We start from the raw sequence: 22,957 nt of genomic DNA on the forward strand, positions 1-22,957 counted from the left end.
TGGAAATGTGTTCAGGAAACGTGAACCTGACTTCAGCTCCACAAGCAGGCTCACTGGCCTGCGCCTGCTGGCCCTGCCTTCCCTGAGGCGCATCCTTGCCTCCATAGTTTTACTGAGGTTAGTGTTACCGTTGGTTAGAAAACTAAGCTTTTCTAACCTTGAAAAGCTCCTGCTTATCCTCCTTGCGGCCTTTAACCGGCTCCCTTTTGCCGGGTTAGCTTTGTTATTAGTACTTAACACAATCACAGCCTGCTTGGTTTTGGGGGATTTGCCGTTTATCTTTGCCATTCCTTTATTCTTAGCCTTTTGGAGACATTTTGTTTTAAGGTGTAGCTCTTAAATTGCATAAATCAGTATTTATTTATTTTTAAACTCAAAGTGCTAGCCTTCAATAGGAATGTTTCTTCCTTTCACAATCCTGGCGTAGGTGTTCAGCCTTGCTCCTGCATTCTTGCGCGTTCATTTATATTTATATGCACACATTCATCTATTCTATGTGGCAGCTGTGTGTGTGTGTCTGTGTGTGTGTGTACACTGTGTATATATTTGTACTGCTATACAGAATGTATTTTACTTTAAAATTTTTAAATTATTTGAAAATTGCAAAACTCTCTTAAAATTTGCCACTGCTTGACTTTATCCAATACATATTTAAACCTTGCTTTCAAATATCAAAGTCAAGAACCAAACAATAACGTGTGACTCCTCTTAAATATAATGAGGATTTTAATCTTCATTTATTCTTTTTTTCTCCTTTGTACTTCCTAGTATTTGATCATTTAATCTGTATCTGCAAACCCTAATTTTATAGTTATTTCCTTTTAATATGGAAATCTTAACTTTCAACCAGCAATGATGGCTCTCCTTTGAGGTTGGCGCCCATGTTTGCTTAACAACATGGAGTCATTAATCTCGGTGCTCACCTTTCCCCATTTCTGAGTTTCCAATTTTGATTCATTCTCAACCAACCAGAGTACTTTTCAAACAGTGTTCTTGAGCTTGCTTGGGGAATGAAGCCCCATTTGTCCCCAGAGTTCAGGCACAGGCCCCTCTGTGTATTTCACAGTGACTTCCCACATGAAAGTCGGAAGAGTCCTGAGTGTGAGGGAAGCCCTGAAGCACTCTGTTTCCCAGTTGCCACAGCACCTGGTCCTGGGGGCCACTGTCAGTCTAAACAGAAGGCCGGGAGTTGGCTGCACTGAAGACCAGCCCCTGTGAGCTACATGTGCAGCAGGGAATGTCTTTTGCTTGCCACTTGCCTGTGGTCTTTCCTTGATTCAGCTCATCTTCAAAGCTGGTACTCAGCTTACTCTTCCGAAAACACCACTTTATTGCAAATCTCCAATCATCCCACACCCACTCAGAAACATTATAATGGGATTTAGAATTTTGCTTACACCAGTTTAAATGACTTTCTGTAATACTTTGCTGTATTTTCTTTATTATTATTATTATACTTTAAGTTTTAGGATACATGTGCACAACGTGCAGGTTTGTTACATATGTATACATGTGTCATGTTGGTGTGCTGCACCCATTAACTCGTCATTTACATTAGGTATATCTCCTAATGCTATCCCTCCCCCAGCCCCCCACCCCACAACAGGCCCCAGTGTGTGATGTTCCCCTTCCTGTGTCCATGTGTTCTCATTGTTCAATTCCCACCTATGAGTGAGAACATGCGGTGTTTGGTTTTTTGTCCTTGTGATAGTTTGCTGAGAATGATGGTTTCCAGCTTCATCCATGTCCCTACAAAGGACATGAACTCATCATTTTTTATGGCTGCATAGTATTCCATGGTGTATATGTGCCACATTTTCTTAATCCAGTCTATCACTGATGGACATTTGGGTTGGTTCCAAGTCTTTGCTATTGTGAATAGTGCCGCAATAAACATACGTGTGCATGTGTCTTTATACCAGCATGATTTATAATCCTTTGGGTATATACCCAGTAATGGGATGGCTGGGTCAAATGGTATTTCTAGTTCTAGATCCCTGAGGAATCGCCACACTGACTTCCACAATGGTTGAACTAGTTTACAGTCCCACCAACAGTGTAAAAGTGTTCCTATTTCTCCACATCCTCTCCAGCACCTGTTGTTTCCTGACTCTCTAATGATTGCCATTCTAACTGGTGAGAGATGGTATCTCATTGTGGTTTTGATTTGCATTTCTCTGATGACCAGTGATGATGAGCATTTTTTCATGTGTCTTTTGGCTGCATAAATGTCTTCTTTTGAGAAGTGCTTGTTCATATCCTTCACCCACTTGTTGATGGGGTTGTTTTTTTATTGTAAGTTTGTTTGAGTTCATTGTAGATTCTGGATGTTAGCCCTTTGTCAGATGAGTAGATTGCAAAAATGTTCTCCCATTCTGTAGGTTTCCTGTTCACTCTGCTGTATTTTCTGTGTCTTAGGACCCAAGACTACATTTGTTTGTCCTTACATCTTATGCAATGGATGCAGATCAAATAGCATGCTTCCATGTTTAGGGTGTATCTCTGCCTTTGTTCCAGCGGCACAGCATGTGTAAGCTGTGTGTCTGTGCATGCCTGATGCACCGTATGCGTTGTATGTATGATGTGCCTGGTGCACATCTGCACTCCGGAGCCTTCCCTGAATCCTGCATGGATACGCTCCTGTCCCTGAGCTCTCTCTCCACTGAATCCTGCACGGATACGCTCCTCTCCCTGGGCTCTCTCCACTGAATCCTTCACGGATACGCTCCTCTCCCTGAGCTCTCTCCACTGAATCCTTCACGGATACGCTCCTCTCCCTGAGCTCTCTCCACTGAATCCTGCACGGATACGCTCCTCTCCCTGGGCTCTCTCCACTGAATCCTTCACGGATACGCTCCTCTCCCTGAGCTCTCTCCACTGAATCCTGCACGGATACGCTCCTCTCCCTGAGCCCTCTCCACTATAGCTCAGGCTCTTCATTTGCCATAAACCCTCTAACTCTTCAGATCAGTGATCATTTCCTGTCATTGATTACTTGCTCCACTGTAACTCTCAGTCACCTTCTGTTATGCATCATTCCTAATCCACACAATGACCATGGCACTCTACAGATGCTGTTCCTGAGGCTCAGAAAGATCAAGTCTGTCATTGGTCTAAGAAGGTTTGAAAATTAGGAATCAATACAGGTAAAACACAGTTACCTATGCCTCCTCCCTACGAAGCATGGAAGGCCAGTGGCTGTGGAACTTAGGAGGTTGAACTGGCAGGAGTTCTTGATTATCTGGATGCAGGCACTGGAAGGAAAAGGGAAATGGATTACTCTTGGTGTCTGGCTGCAGTGGCAGGTGGCCGTGCCAGTCGTTACGATGAAGAAACTTTCCACGCTGAGGAAGAGTACATGTGCGTGTTTTATTTTGTTTGGCCCATAAGGAGAGGAAGTAGGAATGTTAACACCCATTGTGTGTCTGTTCATTTCAGGGTGTTTGTGATGAATCTAAGATATCTCATAGGAAATAGAACACGTGTGCATCTGAAGCCCAGAGAGAGGTCTATACTAGGCCTAGACATTTTGAGTCTTGTCTCCACCGTGGATCACACTGGTGGGACTCACCCAGGGAGAGTGTTTGGGCGCCGGCCCTGCCTCCCTGATATCCCATGAAAAATGGAAAGATTTCACAGAGTGACAAATGCTGGGAAAAATTCAGATCACATGGCCTCTGTGTCCTTTCAGCTTTACGATCTGTAGGAAAAGATGTTAATTTCTTCAATAAAACTTCTGATTAAATGACTTCTGTTTCATTTTGCTCAGATTAGAATCCAAAAAATAAGTCTGACAGAGGAACGCATGTGAATTATTTCAGGTAGTTTCATTCCCTGAGGAGAATCTCGCGCGATTCTCAGACAAGTTGTGGGACTGGGTTCACCTGGTAGTGATAAATGCTGCAGGTTTAATTATAACAAATTAGAGCTTAAATGTAGCAAGCATCGTGGTGCCTAAATAAGATTGCATGGTATATTTTAGGAAAACGCACTTCAAATTTGTTCAGAGTCCAAGTTACCTCCTCAGACACTTTTGTAGCTGTGGAGCAGAAGGAACTATTTGGACAATAGGGAGGTATAATTAAGAGATCTGACATTCCGAGATTTACGAATGCTTTCTTCCTGTAGCATAAAACAGGTTCATGTATCGTCCTACTCCTAACATTGCTGAACACAGTATTTGTTTAAGATAATTTATTTCATTTTTCATATTGCATAAAAGTCATGACTGCCTTTTGTTTCAGGTAACTGTCTGAAATGACAGGTACCTTTTTCCACTTATCTGGAACAGGTCTCTTGGTAACAATTTCACAGTTGCTAAATTAGCAATAAAATGAGCTTAAAATATGGCTGGTATTGATTACTTTATAATCTATTTCTATAATTCTCAAAATACTAGGTTTAATATATATTGAGGGGGGTGACATATTATGTTACAGTATAGTACTTTACAGCTGAGTAGAGATCCAGGTTTTAAAATTCTATAAAATTAGAACATTACTAAAAATTACACATAATGCAGCAGTGATAGCTATACTCTGCCAACTTAGTGTTTGAAATCTGAGCATCATGGAGATTTTTAACGTTAAAGAGGAAATTGCTGTATTAACAATCAAAGTACATGTGAATCACATGCATATAAGCTGTCTACTCTGTATGTAGTATTAAATGCTCCCGATGTGTTGTTATATACTCCTTATGTGGTATTAAATACCCCATGTGGTAGTATATGTGCCCTATGTGGTAGTATATGCATCCTATGTAGTATTACATACTCCCTATGTGGTATTATTTTTTTCATCCTGAAGATGATCTCTCACCTTTTCATGAGTAGCTACTGCTTTATACCATCTTCCGAGAGCACTTGTATTCAACTTACCATATTTCAGTGGTAATTATTATATTCCATGAAATAACTTAATATTCCATGATACAACAGCTCCGCGTAAGTCTAACCACGGAAATGGTTTCATGAGCCATAGGCCCCTCGTGATTGAGGAGCAGCGCCCAGAAGAGCCGTCCTGGTCCTTTGGCTTCCACCACCCTGAGCCCAGTGGCCAACTGCAAGCTCTTCAGAAATTCCCAGCTAACAGCAGAAACCCATTTGCATTATAGTAGCTGAGGCAGGCTGACACTCTTCAAAACAGTGTGACACAAATCTGAAAGAAAGCACATAGATAGAAAGCCATGTTTTCCAAAGTGCAGATATCCGAGCCAAAGAATCAGAGCCATGAATAGCGTAATAGGAAGTCAAATCCCCCTTTCAAGCCCTTTTCCCCTCTTCTGTACAGGAAGGCAGTCATTTCTTGGCCACCTTGCCCCTTGCCTGCCTCCTTCTTTCTTGAGTATTGCTAACATTTTAGCTAAGTGGCCCATGACTTCCACTTTCTCTTTCTGATTCACAGAGAATCTTTGTCCAAAGCCCAAATCAAAGAAGAGTTAATGTAAATGTGTTTTCTTTTCCTTCTTCAAACCTCCCACTCACCCTAAACTCATGTGGAACAGCCCTGCTATTTAGTAACCATTTGCGGGAATGTCCTTAGCTTTTCCTGAGCCTTTCCTGCCTGTCAAACACTCCTCTGAACATTTGGCAGGCAGCAGTTCACATAGTCTTCAGCACAGCTGATAAAGGTTTCGTTTCTAGCCCATTTGTTAGGAGGCACTGGAGGCATACAGGTGGGTAACTTGTAGGCGTCAGCATGGCCAGCCAGCACTCCTCGCCAGGGAGCTGCAGCCGTCCTGCACCAAGAGGCCAAGTGGCTGCTGTGTCCGGCCTTGAGTGTCATCTTGCAGGGGAGCTTTGAGTCATCTTCGCTTAGTGCTTGTGTCTTTGATTAGTTTGTATTTTAAATAGCGAAAGATGGTGAGGTGCTGGTTTTAAAAGCTGTGTAATTGTCAAAGGCTTACTTTCTAACTAGTACCTAGAATTTTTAAGATATGAACTCTATGGACAGATAAGTCAAAGTATGATTATTTAATGTTCTTTAACTTACATACAGACTTCCTTCATTGACTGTGATTCCTAAAGACTATTTTTCGAGTGTGTACTTATTAATAGTTGAGCTATGTGAATTTCCATTTTGCTGGGTCAAAAATGTTTGAATATCAGCAGTTTCACTCTGTGGTATAAGTACATCCTGTCTGCTTTCTTGACAGGATTAAATTAGACACATGTGAACATTTTTGAGTTGCTGTATAGGAAGAACTGCGCTGCCAGCAGCCGCATGAGCAGAGCCTGCCTCCTAAAGTGATGTGATGTGAGCTCATGTTCTGACATGGCCGCTCTGTAGGTTTCCAGGCCTACAGGGTTCCAGCCTTCTGCTCCACTCCACTGCCTCCAGGCAAGGTTCTGCAGAATTGTCCCCAATCAGATGACTCATCATATGTGCTTTAATTGCAGTCTTACTACATGGACTTAAATTATGAAATTTTAAAAATAACTAAAAAGTCCAGGGCATAGTTAGCAGATACCATTTTATTTGTCATATCATATCCCATTTGTTCTGTTTTCCAGTTTAGCTCCTGAAACACGGGAAATATCCCATTGGTCATGGTAAAACAAGTGGATAAACCTTGAGGCCCATTTCCCATGTTGATTTGCAGGAGGACCCCGCCTGCTCCATGTATGTGCCCTGTCCTGTAAGCCTTTGGTAGTTGTCCCTTGCGGGCATATGCGGGCACACTCACAACAGTCTGTTTTTCTGTCCCATCTGGTGTTACAGACTGTCTTGAAGGACAGAATAGGAGTTACCTATTTTTCTGTCACCTATAAATATTATCTTGGGTATAAACATGTTTGTTGACTTAAATGTCAGTAAATACATTTATTTTAAAGTCTAAAATCCAATATTATGTATTTCCATATAAAATGAAAGATAATGCATATTAAAAAATACGTGTATATGGAACCATGAGCCTGAATGTGTGGCCTGGGTCTGGATCACATTAACCACTGCAGTGGGTTTTATCTGGCAGTTTGGGTGTGAACTTGGACATGGCTCTGGATCACACTAACCACTGCAATGGGTTTTATTTGGCAGTTTGCGTGTGAACTTGGACATGGGCAAAGCGGTGTATGGATGGATGATGATGAAAGATGAGAACATCCCTGGCACGGTCGTTCGGACCAGCACTATCCCAGAAGAACTTGGGCGCCTGGTGTATTTATTGACAGACAAAACAGGTACTGTTCGTGGTCTGTGTTCACCTTTGAATGGACAAAATGACATTTAATAAAAAATAGCATAGCGTATAGATATATGTTTATGTGTATGTATATATGTGTATGTATTGGAACAGATCATTGAGTCCATATTTAGAATTTTTCAGCCTCTACTCTTGAAACTGTCACACAGCTTAATCATCTTCTAGTATACACAGTATCATAAGAATTATCAAAATGTTAAGTTCTTAGAGCTTTAAGTAACATATTTCTGTGTTTTTAATTTTCTACAGTCTTACAGTTTTTTTTTTTAAACTACCTTTGTAACACCTCCCTAGTGGCTTATTAAGAGCAAGAATTCCATGTTTGTTTATTATAGAATGATACTTGTGAGCTATTAGAAGAAAATAACAGATATGTTAATTTGGTATTTAATACTCAAATTCTCCTAAAAAGCTTTACTACAGACTATTTATCCCACTCTAAAGCTCTAGGACCAAAATTCTGTTTGTCCTTATTTAGTTTTCCTCTTTTTTTCATCAAAGAACCTTACCAATCCGTAACAGATTAAAGACAAACAATTGGAATCTGGTACTATAAGGAAAGCCACATCTGAGGGCTAAAATTCCTCCTTGATTTATTGATTTATAATTTAAATTGCAAGTAATTCTTAGTGAACTAAAAATAAAAGAATACTTATATAGCGTGATAAACAAAATATGTTGCAAACAAAATTCAACATAGTTTTGAACTATTAAATAGTAGAAAAATCCTCACTATAGTCAGCAAGAGGACAGAGAAATCTGCAAACAAGACTGTTATTTAAAATTCATAATGGAAGCTCTAGCCATCGTAGCAAGACAAATAGAAATAAGATATAAGACTAAAGGAAGAAACAAATATTTGCAGGTATAGCAAAAGTGGCAGATTACGGATTAAAATAACAAAACAGGTCTCTAATACATAGTGGAGAACAGACCGAAGAGTAAAGCTCCATTCACAGCGGCTGCGTGCATAGAAGACACAGAGGCAGGAACCTGAGGAATGAATGGAAAGGGCACACAGACGGTCCCCAGCTTCATAGTCGCTCGACTTGATGCGACTTTGATCGAGTGGTGCGGTAGCTTCACTTGAACTCGATGGTGGTGCAGTAGCTTCACTCGGGACTGTACTTCCACTATCCGTGCAGCAGTTCTTTCTTTCACTTTCAATATGGTGTTCAGGAAATCACATGGGATATTCTTTGTGTTAGCTGATTTTGCCCAACTGTCAGGTAACGTAAGGGTTCTGACACAGTTAAGGTAGACAGGGCTAGGCCATGGTATTCGGAAGGTGAGATGCATTAAATGCATTTTCTACTGAGGGTGGGTCTCTTGGGACACAACCCCATCATAAGTTGAGGAGTCTCTGTTTTGGAAGTCATACTATTATCTCAAAAGTAGAAATTCAGTATTCTTTGTGTCATCTCTCATGATGAATTTGTAACTTTAGTGTAATTGAAAGTTCAGTTGTTGGATTTGTGTTTGATTTCCATTAGACTTTGTCTTGTGAGAGGTTGAGGAACTTCGCCAAGAGAGCAATGTTTATGAATCCCAGTGACTCAGAGAGCAATTTGAGGGGCTTCTGGTTCAAAAAGGTAGACTGAGAAAGAGTGTTAGGATTTTCCCTTCCCAACCTCATGAAGCCTACAGAGAAATGTTTAAAGAATAAATAAATCCATGGTAATACACAGAAAACAAGCAGGAGTAAAAATATTAGAGGATCCAGAAATTGAGTTATTTCTGGAAAACAGTTGGAATCAGTTTGCAGGTGAGAGCAGAGCAAAGCAGACCGAAGTTGCCAGTGGCTGCTGAGGAGACCCCACATGGGTGGGAGAAACGTCCTGCAGAACCTAGGGGTGGACGAGCCCCAGACCTGGAGCCGACAGGTGTGTGGGGCGGCACGGGAAGCCATCAGGCCACCGTGAGCGGCGCCTGTGAGAGCAGGTGACCACCAGGATTTGCTCATGTGCCCCCTGCGAGGGCTGCTTTCCCAACGTGAGAGGCTTTTGGGGAGAAGCACTCTTGCGCCCCCTGTGAGGGCTGCTTTCCCAACATGGAGAGGCTTTTGGGGAGAAGCACTCATGCGCCCCCTGTAAGGGCTGCTTTCCCAACGTGAGAGGCTTTTGGGGAGAAGCACTCATGCGCCCCCTGTGAGGGCTGCTTTCCCAACGTGGAGAGGCTTTTGGGGAGAAGCACTCACTGGTTCATGTGCCCTGCCCCTTACGCAGAGTTCACAGACAGCCCCTTGATTTGGAAACCAGCCCTTTGGAGGAACAGGTTTATGGAACTTCAGAAGAAACCCACCCCAGCTTACTTTACAAACAACTTAGTCTTCATTGATAAATATAATCAGAAATGAAGAATCACCAGCATGAAATCAAAGTAGCAAAATATGAACAACCGTGCTGTTCCCAAAGAAAACAAATTCATAGAAAAAGCAAAAGAAACTTCAGGAAAATGTTCAGAATTTTAAGAGAATTTATTCATATGTATGAGTTTAGTATCTAAATTCAGTGGCAATTCTGTACACCAGCAACCATTAGGACATTTAATACCAAAACACCAGTTAGAGTAACAACAAAAAGTATAAAATCATTAAAAATAAATGTAAACAAAAATACGTAAGACCTAAATGGATGTAAGTTTTTAAAATTTGAAAGCCCTTAAGACCGAAATACATAGGCGTACTGTCTTCATGAACAGAATATCTTAGCATAATAAAGATATCATTTCTTCTCACATTGAAAGATCTGATGTGTTTGCAAGCCTAGGAGGAATCAGAAACTCCTGTTCACTCTTGGTGGGAACTTAAGTTAGCGTTAGCGCATCACTTGGTAAAACACATTTTGGCATCATCAGTCAAGTTGAATATGCATGTGTTCTACTCTCCAGCCGTTTTGCTCCTGCTTCTGTTCCCTACAGAAATGTTTGCACATCTACACCAGAAGACATGCATAAGAGTATTCACAGCATTCTAATGGTTAACAAAAGCAAGCAGCTGTCTAGATGTAACATAAAAAAGTTTATCAAAAATAGAATGGACCAAGAAATTGTGGAATGTTCTTACAGTTGAATACTAAATAGCAGTGACGATGGAGTACGGATATTGACAGAAACATGGATGGATTTCAAAATAGAATGTTCAAGAACTAAGAGGAACATAAAAAATTTAATAAGGTTTATTTATATAAAGATAAAAGCCATAAAAGATTAAACCATTGAATATTTAGAGGAAAATAAAGGATCAAGCTGTAAATAAAAGAAACATTAAAAAAAGCATGTAGACCAATATGAATCAGAAGGAAACTGGTATATCTACCTTGATTAATATTAAGCAAAATAAACCTTAAAATGAAAAAAGTTATTTAAGAAAGAGGGTCACTACATAAAAGGTTCAATTCAAAATGTGTACTTAATAAAATAGTTTCAATACATAAAGCAAGAATTGATACAGGGAGATAGTGATTATTTGCTGTCAACCACAGGAAGAAATGTTTAGATCTCTTTTGTTTATTGATTAGCCAAGCAGGCAGTTCAGAAGATTTGAATAGCATAATTGTCAGTTTAGATCTTATGGACATATATAGAGTTACTTATCTAACAACTAGAAACACATGTGCTTATCGGACATGTATGAGAAAGTTACACAAATTTGATACATACTAGGCCGTGAGTCAAATTTCAATAAATTTTAAAGAGTGGATATTTCTGATCACAATAAAAAAGAGATGAGTTAGAAGTTAATAACAAAGAAATAAGTTCTTAAATCTCTGCATTTTTAGAAATTGAAGTATATACTTTTAAATAGCATACATCCAAAAATAATACAGATTAAAAATGCCTAGAACTAAATAATAATATAATCACTTTATATCAAAGCCCATGAATGTACAAAATCAAGGTTTTATAGGAACTTTCCTTCATTTTTTTAAATAGAAAAACAAGAAAGCCTAAAAATTATCTAAATGGCCAACTTAAGAATAGTAAAATAAATTCAAGGAAAATACAAGGAAAGAAGATACCAACAGAAAGCAGTGACTTGATAAAACCATCAATGATTAATACGTCCTGTCAGACTTTTGAAAAAGACAACAAAATAAACACACTTTCAGAATTCTGATCTTTAAAAAGTAAGAAAAGGTGGGCCAGGTGCAGTGACTCACACCCGTAATCCCAGCACTTTGGGAGGCTGAGGTGGGTGGATCACCTGAGGTCAGGAGTTCGAGACCAGCCTGACCAACATGGAGAAATCTCTGTCTCTACTAAAAATACAAAAATTAGCCGGGCATGGTGGTGCATGCCTGTAGTCTTAGCTACTCCGGAGGCTGAGGCAGGAGAATCACTTGAACCTAGGAGGCGGAGATCCTGGTGAGGCGAGATCACGCCATTGCATGCCAGCCTGGGCAACAGGAGTAAAACTCCATTTCAAAAAAAAAAAGTAAGACAAAGCATGAACACATACTACAAAAGAGAAGAGAAACATAGATACAGATGTATCTGATACTTAAAAGAAATTTTAAGAGAATGACAATGTTTTATAACCAGTAAATCTAAAAAGCTGAGTAATAGAAAAATTCTCAGAAAAAAAGTGTAAGCTGTTAAAAATGACTCAGAAGAAACAGTTTTAGCAATCCTAAAACCATTAGAGTAGTTTTTAAAAAAATCTTCTGGGGCCAGGTGCAGTGGCTCATGCCAGTAATCCCAGCACTTTGGGAGGCCAAGGCAGGCGGATCACCAGAGGTCGGGAGTTCAAGACCAGCCTGACCAACATGGTGAAACCCTGTCTCTACTAATGGATCTACTGATAGATCTGGCCAAATCAAATTGAACACCTTCTGGAAAGGATTCACGATTCCAGTTGCCATTAAGAACATACGTGGTACCTGGGAGGAGGTCAGCATTCATACAGGTTTGGAAGAAGTTGATTCCGACCCTCAGGGATGACTGTTTGAAGGTTTCAAGACCTCAGCGGAGGGAAGAGCTGCAGGTGTGGTGAAAATAGTGAGAGAATTAGGAGTGGTGCCTGAAGATGACTGAATTGTGGCAACCTCAGGATGAAACTCAAACAGATGAGGAGTTGCTTCTTACGGATGAGCAAAGAAAGTAGTTTCTTGAAATGGAATCCGCTCCTGGAGAAGACGCTGTGAACGTTGTTAAAGTGACAACCAAGGATTTAGAAGATTCCATAAGCTAAGTTGATAAAGCAGGGTCTGAGAGCATCGACTTCAGTTTCAAATGAAGTTCTGTGAGTAAAATGCTGTCCAACAACATGGCATGCTACGGAGAAATCTTTTGTGAAAGGAAGAGTCAGTTCATGTGGCAGACTTCATTGTTGTCTTATTTAAGGAATTGCCACAGCCAGTCCAAACTTCAGCAACCACCACCCTGATCAGTCAGCAGCCGTCAACATTAAGACAAGACCCTCTACCAGCAAAAAGATGAAAAGTTGCTGAAGGCTCAGATGATTGTTAGCACGTTTCAAAAATATTTTTAAATTATGGTAGGTATATTGTTTTTTAGACATATTACTAATTGCACATGTAATAGACTTACTATAGTGTAAACATCACTTTTCTATGAACTGGGAAATGCAAAAAGTCATGTGGCTCACTTTGTTGTGATAGTCACTTTATTGCCCAGGTCTGGAACCAAGCGCTTCCCCTGTCTCTGAGTTGTGCCTGTAGTTTCCTATCTAGTTTCCTATGTACTTCATATCCTCAATTGGAAAGGGCTTTGGAATCAAATCTGGGATTGAGTCTTGGTGCCCCCCAACTATGTGTGATGTTAGGCAAATCCTTTAACCCTTCTGAGCAAAAGAAATGTGTTGTCAGTCACTAAAATGTTGTGATAGTTTGTTACACAGCTCTAGATAACAGGGGCACCCAGGCCAACAGAGAAATACAAATCACTCTCAACTCTGAAAGCAGCTGGTTTTGCCCCCTTGCCTTTGTGAGGCCTCTAGTACCCTGGTGAAACCAGTGCATGTATTTACTGCTAATCGGTTGTTTTATTCCAGGAACTTAAATAATTAAGATCTTTCTATTTTGTATTCCATATTTTAGTCATATAAATAATTCTGCTCTTTTGCTCTGCCCTTCAGTGTGTAAATCAGAAGTCAGACAGGCTTTTGCAGTCACCTTGGGGGCCTCAGTCACAGCAGAGGTTCTGTAACTGTGGATGGTTGTTTATTATAAAGCGTCCTGGTTCTCAGTATCAGAGGAGGCATGTTGAGGCATAAGGCAGTTTGCAGATATCTTCCAAGTGCCTTGAGTTTCAGCTGAAGTGATGGAGAGTGAACTGCTGTCTCAGGAGCCTTAATGTTACTAACATAATTGGAAGGTGGTCCTTCGCATGAGTGTAAATGGGGTCTGTGCTTCATCAGTAAGCTTTTGGATAAGAAGTGTCCATCACAGTGGTTCTCTCATTTGCCACGGCAGAATAGAAAATGAAGTATCCCAATAATTGCATTATAGTTTCCTTCTTGTGGACAAGAAAGCAATGTGGTATAATTAGGTTTGATTGGAGTGCACATTTCCGGTAAGATCTGAAATTAATGATGTTGCTATAGTGACACATCTGCGGCCACCAGTGCATGAAACATAAAGCAATTCATTCGACAAGCGTAGACATCTGTGAACTGCAAGGATGCAGAGCATATTGACACTGACCAGAAATACTCGATGCCGGCTGATAAATGAACAAATGATGCTGAAACAGGAGGACAGACAATTTGTACTTAATCTGCTGGGAGAACTTTAATCTTCTCACTGGTTGCATTTGACAGTGCCATTGTTTAAAGAACAATGCTGCAGAGAACTCATAAATTTTAAAACTTAACTCAGGGTGCAGCCTATTAAAGCAATACATTAATTCCTTTGTTAGGGAGGTTTTATCTTCATGTAGAACAAAGCCGTTACTAAAAACACCCACTAAAACAACAGGTTTTTTAGGACTCACATTTTAATTATAGCATCCATTACCCAAAATGCCATGTTGTTCAGAATTGAATCACATATAAGTTTCACAAGATGGCATCATCATGAAGGGGAAAGCTGTTTTCCCAGTTTGTAAGGGCAGGCAAGCATGACGTGTGTGCTAGTGAGTGCATACGAGGCAAGCAAATCTCACAGGTAAGACTTGGAAATGTTTTTTAAACCAAGTCTCTTATGCATGATGCTAATAACCAGGTATTCAGTTACAGCAAATATGAGTAGCCTCACTGGTACTGTTTTTACTGATGTGTGTCCTTGGATATGAGTGCTGTAATTAACATTTTGGGGGTGTTTGGGCCAGTTGAGATATTAACACATGCAGATACTTAACTGATGCATACCGTCCTGAGAATCGTAGTTTAGAGAAAGCCTGATTTGCAGAGACTGTATTTAACTTTGAATATAATATTTGACTTCACTTTAAACAGTGTCATTGACTTTTAATATATTTGGCTTCACTTTTAAAAAGTGTCAAATATTTTCAAAATTCAAAGCATACTTTAAAGATTGGCAAATTAGTCTTATCACTTAAGTTTTGTTTCCATTTCATTTTTTTTAAATTATTATTATTATACTTTAAGTTCTAGGGTACATGTGCACAATGTGCAGGTTAGTTACATATGTATACATGTGCCATGCTGGTGTGCTGCACCCATTAACTCGTCATTTACATTAGGTATATCTCCTAATGCTATCCCTCCCCCCCACCCCACCCACAACAGTCCCCAGAGTGTGATGTTCCCCTTCCCGTGTCCATGTGTTCTCATTGTTCAGTTCCCACCTATGAGTGAGAATATGCAGTGTTTGGTTTTTTGTTCTTGCGATAGTTTACTGAGAATGATGATTTCCAATTTCATCCATGTCCCTACAAAGGACATGAACTCATCATTTTTTCTGGCTGCATAGTATTCCATGCTGTATATGTGCCACATTTTCTTAATCCAGTCTATCATTGTTGGACATTTGGGTTGGTTCCAAGTCTTTGCTATTGTGAATAGTGCCGCAATAAACATATGTGTGCATGTGTCTTTATAGCAGCATGATTTATAGTCCTTTGGGTATATACCCAGTAATGGGATGGCTGGGTCAAATGGTATTTCTAGTTCTAGATCCCTGAGGAATCACCACACTGACTTCCACAATGGTTGAACTAGTTTACAGTCCCACCAACAGTGTAAAAGTGTTCCTATTTCTCCACATCCTCTCCAGCACCTGTTGTTTCCTGACTTTCTAATGATTGCCATTCTAACTGGTGTGAGATGGTATCTCATTGTGGTTTTGATTTGCATTTCTCTGATGACCAATGATGATGAGCATTTTTTTATGTGTCTGTTGGCTGCATAAATGTCTTCTTTTGAGAAGTGCCTGTTCATGTCCTTCACCCACTTGTTGATGGGGTTGTTTTTTTCTTGTAAATTTGTTTGAGTTCATTGTAGATTCTGGATATTAGCCCTTTGTCAGATGAGTAGGTTGCGAAAATTTTCTCCCATTTTGTAGGTTGCCTGTTCACTCTGATGGTAGTTTCTTTTGCTGTGCAGAAGCTCTTTAGTTTAATTAGATCCCATTTGTCAATTCTGGCTTTTGTTGCCGTTGCTTTTGGTGTTTTAGACATGAAGTCCTTGCCCACGCCTATGTCCCGAATGGTAATGCCTAGGTTCTCTTCTAGAGTTTTTATGGTTTTAGGTCTAACGTTTAAGTCTTTAATCCATCTTGAATTAATTTTTGTATAAGGTGTAAGAAAGGGATCCAGTTTCAGCTTTCTACATGTGGCTAGCCAGTTTTCCCAGCACCATTTATTAAATAGGGAATCGTTTCCCCATTGCTTGTTTTTCTCAGGTTTGTCAAAGATCAGATAGTTGTAGATATGCGGCATTATTTCTGAGGGCTATGTTCTGTTCCATTGATCTATATCTCTGTTTTGGTACCAGTACCATGCTGTTTTGGTTACTGTAGCCTTGTAGTGTAGTTTGAAGTCAGGTAGCGTGATGCCTCCAGCTTTGTTCTTTTGGCTTAGGATTGACTTGGCGATGCGGGCTCTTTTTTGATTCCATATGAACTTTAAAGTAGTTTTTTCCAATTCTGTGAAGAAAGTCATTGGTAGCTTGACGGGGATGGCATTGAATCTATAAATTACCTTGGGCAGTATGGCCATTTTCATGATATTGATTCTTCCTACCCATGAGTATGGAATGTTCTTCCATTTGTTTGTATCCTCTTTTATTTCATTGAGCAGTGGTTTGTAGTTCTCCTTGAAGAAGTCCTTCACGTCCCTTGTAAGTTGGATTCCTAGGTATTTTATTCTCTTTGAAGCAATTGTGAATGGGAGTTCACTCATGATTTGGCTCTGTGTTTGTCTGTTATTGGTGTATAAGAATGCTTGTGATTTTTGTACATTGATTTTGTATCCTGAGACTTTGCTGAAGTTGCTTATCAGCTTAAGGAGATTTTGGGCTGAGACAATGGGATTTTCTAGATATACAATCATGTCATCTGCAAACAGGGACAATTTGACTTCCTCTTTTCCTAATTGAATACCCTTTATTTCCTTCTCCTGCCTAATTGCCCTGGCCAGAACTTCCAACACTATGTTGAATAGGAGTTGTAAGAGAGGGCATCCCTGTCTTGTGCCAGTTTTCAAAGGGAATGCTTCCAGTTTTTGCCCATTCAGTATGATATTGGCTGTGGGTTTGTCATAGATAGCTCTTATTATTTTGAGATACGTCCCATCAATACCTAATTTATTGAGAGTTTTTAGCATGAAGGGTTGTTGAATTTTATCAAATTCATTTCTGCATCTATTGAGATAATCATGTGGTTTTTGTCTTTGGTTCTGTTTATATGCTGGATTACATTTATTGATTTGCGTATATTGAACCAGCCTTGCATCCCAGGGGTAAAGCCCACTTGATCATGGTGGATAAGCTTTTTGATGTGCTGCTGGATTCGGTTTGCCAGTATTTTATTGAGGATGTTTGCATCAGTGTTCATCAAGGATATTGGTCTAAAATTCTCTTTTTTGGTTCTATCTCTGCCCAGCTTTGGTATCAGGATGATGCTGGCCTGATAAAATGAGTTAGGGAGGATTCCCTCATTTTCTATTGATTGGAATAGTTTCAGAAGGAATGGTACCAGTTCTTCCTTGTACCTCCGGTAGAATTCGGCTGTGAATCCATCTGGTCTTGGACTCTTTTTGGTTGGTAAGCTATTGATTATTGCCACAATTTCAGAGCCTGTTATTGGTCTATTCAGAGATTCAACTTCTTCCTGGTTTACTCTTAGGAGGGTGTATGTGTCGAGGAATTTATCAATTTCTTCTAGATTTTCTAGTTTATTTGCGTAGAGGTGTTTGTAGTATTCTCTGATGGTAGTTTGTATTTCTGTGAGATCGGTGGTGATATCCTCTATCATTTTTTATTGTGTCTATTTGATTCTTCTCTCTTTTCTTCTTTATTAGTCTTGCTAGCGGTCTATCAATTTTGTTGATCCTTTCAAAAAACCAGCTCCTGGATTCATTAATTTTTTGAAGGGTTTTTTGTGTCTCTATTTCCTTCAGTTCTGCTCTGATTTTAGTTATTTCTTGCCTTCTGCTAGCTTTTGAATGTGTTTGCTCTTGCTTCTCTAGTTCTTTTAATTGTGATGTTAGGGTGTCACTTTTGGATCTTTCCTGCTTTCTCTTGTGGGCATTTAGTGCTATAAATTTCCCTCTACACACTGCTTTGAATGTGTCCCAGAGATTCTGGTATGTTGTGTCTTTGTTCTCGTTGGTTTCAAAGAACATCTTTATTTCTGCCTTCATTTCGTTATGTACCCAGTAGTCATTCAGGAGCAGGTTGTTCAGTTTCCATGTAGTTGAGCGGTTTTGAGTGAGTTTCTTAATCCTGAGTTCTAGTTTGATTGCACTGTGGTCTGAGAGACAGCTTGTTATAATTTCTGTTCTTTTACATTTGCTGAAGAGAGCTTTACTTCCAACTATGTGGTCAATTTTGGAATAGGTGTGGTGTGGTGCTGAAAAATATGTATATTCTGTTGATTTGGGGTGGAGAGGTCTGTAGATGTCTATTAGGTCTGCTTGGTGCAGAGCTGAGTTCAATTCCTGGGTATCCTTGTTAACTTTCTGTCTCGTTGATCTGTCTAATGTTGACAGCGGGGTGTTAAAGTCTCCCATTATTATTGTGTGGGAGTCTAAGTCTCTTTGTAGGTCACTCAGGACTTGCTTTATGAATCTGGGTGCTCTTGTATTGGGCGCATATATATTTAGGATAGTTAGCTCTTCTTGTTGATTTGATCCCTTTACCATTATGTAATGGCCTTGTCTCTTGTGATCTTCGTTGGTTTAAAGTCTGTTTTATCAGAGACTGGGATTGCAACCCCTGCCTTTTTTTGTTTTCCATTTGCTTGGTAGATCTTCCTCCATCCTTTTATTTTGAGCCTGTGTGTGTCTCTGCACGTGAGATGGGTTTCCTGAATACAGCACACTGATGGGTCTTGACTTCTTTATCCAACTTGCCAGTCTGTGTCTTTTAATTGGAGCATTTAGTCCATTTACATTTAAAGTTAGTATTGTTATGTGTGAATTTGATCCTGTTATTATGATGTTAGCTGGTTATTTTGCTCGTTAGTTGATGCAGTTTCTTCGTAGCCTCGATGGTCTTTACAATTTGGCATGATTTTGCAGCGGCTGGTACCAGTTGTTCCTTTCCATGTTTAGTGCTTCCTTCAGGAGCTCTTTTAGGGCAGGCCTGGTGGTGACAAAATCTCTCAGCATTTGCTTGTCTGTAAAGTATTTTATTTCTCCTTCACTTATGAAGCTTAGTTTGGCTGGATATGAAATTCTCGGTTGAAAATTCTTTTCTTTAATGTCGAATATTGGCCCCTACTCTCTTCTGGCTTGTAGAGTTTCTGCCGAGAGATCCGCTGTTAGTCTGATGGGCTTCCCTTTGTGGGTAACCCGACCTTTCTCTCTAGCTGCCCTTAACATTTTTTCCTTCATTTCAATTTTGGTGAATCTGACAATTATGTGTCTTGGAGTTGCTCTTCTCGAGGAGTATCTTTGTGGCATTCTCTGTATTTCCTGAATCTGAATGTTGGCCTGCCTTGCTAGATTGGGGAAGTTCTCCTGGATAATATCCTGCAGAGTGTTTTCCAACTTGGTTCCATTCTCCCCGTCACTTTCAGGTACACCAATCAGACGTAGATTTGGTCTTTTCACATAGTCTCATATTTCTTGGAGGCTTTGTTCATTTCTTTTTATTCTTTTTCTCTAAACTTCCCTTCTCACTTCATTTCATTCATTTCATCTTCCATCACTGATACCCTTTCTTCCAGTTGATCACACCGGCTCCTGAAGCTTCTGCATTCTTCACGTAGTTGTCGAGCCTTGGCTTTCAGCTCCATCAGCTCCTTTAAGCACTTCTCTGTATTGGTTATTCTAGTTATACATTCGTCTAAATCTTTTTCAAAATTTTTAACTTCTTTGCCTTTGGTTTGAATTTCCTCCTGTAGCTCGGAGTAGTTCGATCGTCTGAAGCCTTCTCTCAACTTGTCAAAGTCATTCTCCGTCCAACTTTGTTCTGTTGCTGGTGCGGAACTGTGTTCCGTTGGAGGAGGAGAGGCACTCTGCTTTTCAGAGTTTGCAGTTTTTCTGCTCTGTTTTTTCCCCATCTTTGTGGTTTTATCTACTTTTGGTCTTTGATGATGGTGATATACAGATTGGTTTTGGGTGTGGATGTCCTTTCTGTTTGTTAGTTTTCCTTCTAACAGACAGGACCCTCAGCTGCAGGTCTGTTGGAGTTTGCTGGAAGTCCACTCCAGACCCTGTTTGTCTGGGTATTAGCAGCAGTGGGTGCAGAACAGCGGATTTTCGTGAATCGCGAATGCTGCTGTCTGATCGTTCTTCTGGAAGTTTTGTCTCAGAGGAGTACCCGGCTGTGTGAGGTGTCAGTCTGCCCCTGCTTGGGGGGTGCCTCCCAGTTAGGCTGCTGGGGGGTCAGGGGTCAGGGACCCACTTGAGAAGGCAGTCTGCCCATTTTCAGATCTCCAGCTGTGTGCTGGGAGAACCACTGCTCTCTTCAAAGCTGTCAGACAGGGACATTTAAGTCTGCAGAGGTTACTGCTGTCTTTTCGTTTGTCTGTGTCCTGCCCCCAGAGGTGGAGCCTACAGAGGCAGGCAGGCCTCCTTGAGCTGTGGTGGGCTCCACCCAGTATGAGCTTCCCGGTTGCTTTGTTTACCTAAGCAAGCCTGGGCAATGGTGGGCGCCCCTCCCCCAGCCTTGCTGCCGCCTTGCAGTTTGATCTCAGACTGCTGTGCTAGCAATCAGCGAGACTCTGTGGGCGTAGGACCCTCCAAGCCATGTGCGGGATATAATCTCCTGGTGCGCCGTTTTTTAAGCCCATCAGAAAAGCGCAGTATTCGGGTGGGAGTGACCCGATTTTCCAGGTGCTGTCTGTCACCCTTTTCTTTGACTAGGAAAGGGAACTCCCTGACCCCTTGCGCTTCCCGAGTGAGGCAATGCCTCGCCCTGCTTCGGCTCGCGCAAGGTGCGCTGCACCCACTGTCCTGGGCCCACTGTCTGGCACTCCCTAGTGAGATGAACCCAGTAACTCAGATGGAAATGCAGAAATCACCCATCTTCTGCATTGCTCACGCTGGAGCTGTTCCTATTCGGCTGTCTTGGCTGCCCCCCTTCCATTTCTTGTAAGGTCTAAGTAAGTTTGTGTTTTGATACATCCATTGGTTATGTATGTGTCTTACTTTGTTTAACTAGAATCTTCACAAGAAAGTTTATTGCTCTAGGTGCGTGGCATATCTCAGTGTTACCTTTGTTTATATATTAAAATCACTGGCTCCCTTTTGTATGATGGTGTGGTAGAGTTTAGGGGTGAGGCCAATTCACAATTCAGGAATATGTGGTCCGAAACCTCTGCAGCTGTGTCTCAGAAACTGTCTCCTCGGCTCAGTCATGGATCACATCTGTTGCCACTCTGAGAATGATGCCTGCAGGACTTTTTCCCTAGAAATTAATTTCCTCTTTGCCTGCTTTGTTCATTATAGTCCCAAAAAACTCTTTTTCATTAAAGAGCTGCAGCTTTTTTTTTTTTTTTTAAGAAATCAGAAACCTTTTGTCAAAAGACATTTTCTGTCTATATAGCTACATACCATAGCCGAGTCTGCTGTGAATCTCTTTGACGTGACGGCACTCTTACTCTCTGGCTGCATTCATTCCTCCCTTTTTCAAAGCTTCCAATTTGGAGGCATATTAATTTCTGTTGTATTAAAATGACAAAAATTGTAGAAATCATCAGTGTTTGAAATCATGGAGAGCATTCGAGGTAAGATTTGAAAAATAATTTTGTATTACAGACTCTACGTTATCTACTACTGCATAAGAGGTGAAGGAAAGTCTGAAATTAGCAAGTTATGAAATTAAAAAATCATCGAGATTGAAAAAATATTTTTGGGCTTCATCTTCATATGTGAAGAAAGTACGTGTGCCACTCCCCTGAAGGAATGTCTGCATAAGTATTGCAGTTTCTTTAACCCAACAAGGTGTGATTGCATTTATTCACATGGACAGAATAACAAACCCAAAAACTTTATCGTTCATTGATGAGAAGTGTTAGTCATTTATTTGAATATGTCAGTTTTAAGCTACTGATAACATGATTGATTAGCAACGGAAACATTTTAGAAGATACCACGCATTTGTTTAATTCAAGTGGTCAACTGTCAGGATACATCGCTCTCTTATTCCACTCTCACCACAATCTAACTTTAAAACATTCTCATCACCCTAAAAAGCAACCTTGGCACTCCCCATCCTCCCCTTCCATCACCCGTGCCCCAGGCAGCCCCTGGTTACTTTCTGTCTCTGAGGACTTGCCTGTCCTGGGCGTTCCACGTAAATGAGTCAGACCTATGCAGTCCCTGCTGGCCTCCTTCACCGGCATATACTCTTTTACTGGTTCATTCGTATTGTAGCGTATATCAGTACCTCATTTCTGTTTATTGCCAAATAATATTCCATCGTGTGGATACACCACACTTTATTTATCCATTCATAAGGTGATAGACATGGGTTGTTTCTACTTTTTGCCTACTACAACTAATGCTGCTGTGAGCATTCAGGGTTCTAGCAAAAGCAGTTAGGCAAGAGCAAGAAGGTGGCATCCACATTGTAAAGGAGAGCAAAACTCTCTCTGTATGTGTGACATGGTCATGTCCATAGGAAATCCTCAGGAGTCACCCAGCCCTCTATTAATTAAAGGGGTTTGGTAAGATTGTAGGACGCAAGATCAACACACAAGAATGAAATTGTATTTCTGTATGCTAACAACGGACCATCCAGAGATAGAATTAAGAAAACAATTGTATTTACAGTGCATCAAAAAATATTTCATTGTGTTAAGATGGCAACAATTCTAGCTTCTTTGATCTACAGGTTCTGTGTAATACCTACTAAAATCCCAGCTACCTTTGCATAAATTGGCAAGCTGATTCTGAAATTCACATGGAGATACTAGGGATTCAGCATGGCTACAACAATCTTGAAAAACAAACAAAGTTAGAGAACTTGCAACTCGTGATTTCTTCTTTAAAAAAAAAAAAAGACATGCATCCGAGGAATGTGGGCTGCAGAGTGGGGGGTGGGTGAAAGATGTGAGATTAGGGGTTTGTTTTGTTTTGTTTTGTTTTGTTTTTGAAACAGGGTCTTGCTCTGTCACCCAGGCTGGAGTGCAGTGGCACAATTGTGGGTCACTGAAAC

General features: G+C 40.5%; 1 protein-coding gene and 1 long non-coding RNA gene across 25 annotated transcripts in view; one reads left to right on the forward strand and one right to left on the reverse strand.

Moving 5' to 3' along the window:
- Positions 1–22,957, forward strand: part of ATP9B (ATPase phospholipid transporting 9B (putative)) — a 318,298-nt gene that overhangs the window by 199,085 nt on the left and 96,256 nt on the right. For all 24 annotated transcript variants that reach the window (XR_010152083.1, XR_010152079.1, XR_010152080.1 and 21 more), the window contains one exon: positions 7,041–7,183. Coding sequence is in view for 19 of the 24 variants with exons in the window: in XM_016933938.4 (XP_016789427.2) it covers positions 7,041–7,183 (143 nt within the window). In the remaining 5 variants the exon portion in view is untranslated. The remainder of the gene's footprint in view (positions 1–7,040; positions 7,184–22,957) is intronic.
- Positions 1,425–8,365, reverse strand: LOC107969539 (uncharacterized). Its single transcript, XR_010152084.1, has 3 exons — positions 8,142–8,365; positions 4,880–5,159; positions 1,425–3,254 (listed from the first exon to the last, which is right to left on the reverse strand). It is a non-coding gene; the product is annotated as an uncharacterized LOC107969539 (long non-coding RNA).

Source organism: Pan troglodytes, chromosome 17 (genome assembly GCF_028858775.2).
Source record: "Pan troglodytes isolate AG18354 chromosome 17, NHGRI_mPanTro3-v2.0_pri, whole genome shotgun sequence".
Lineage (NCBI taxonomy): Eukaryota > Metazoa > Chordata > Mammalia > Primates > Hominidae > Pan > Pan troglodytes.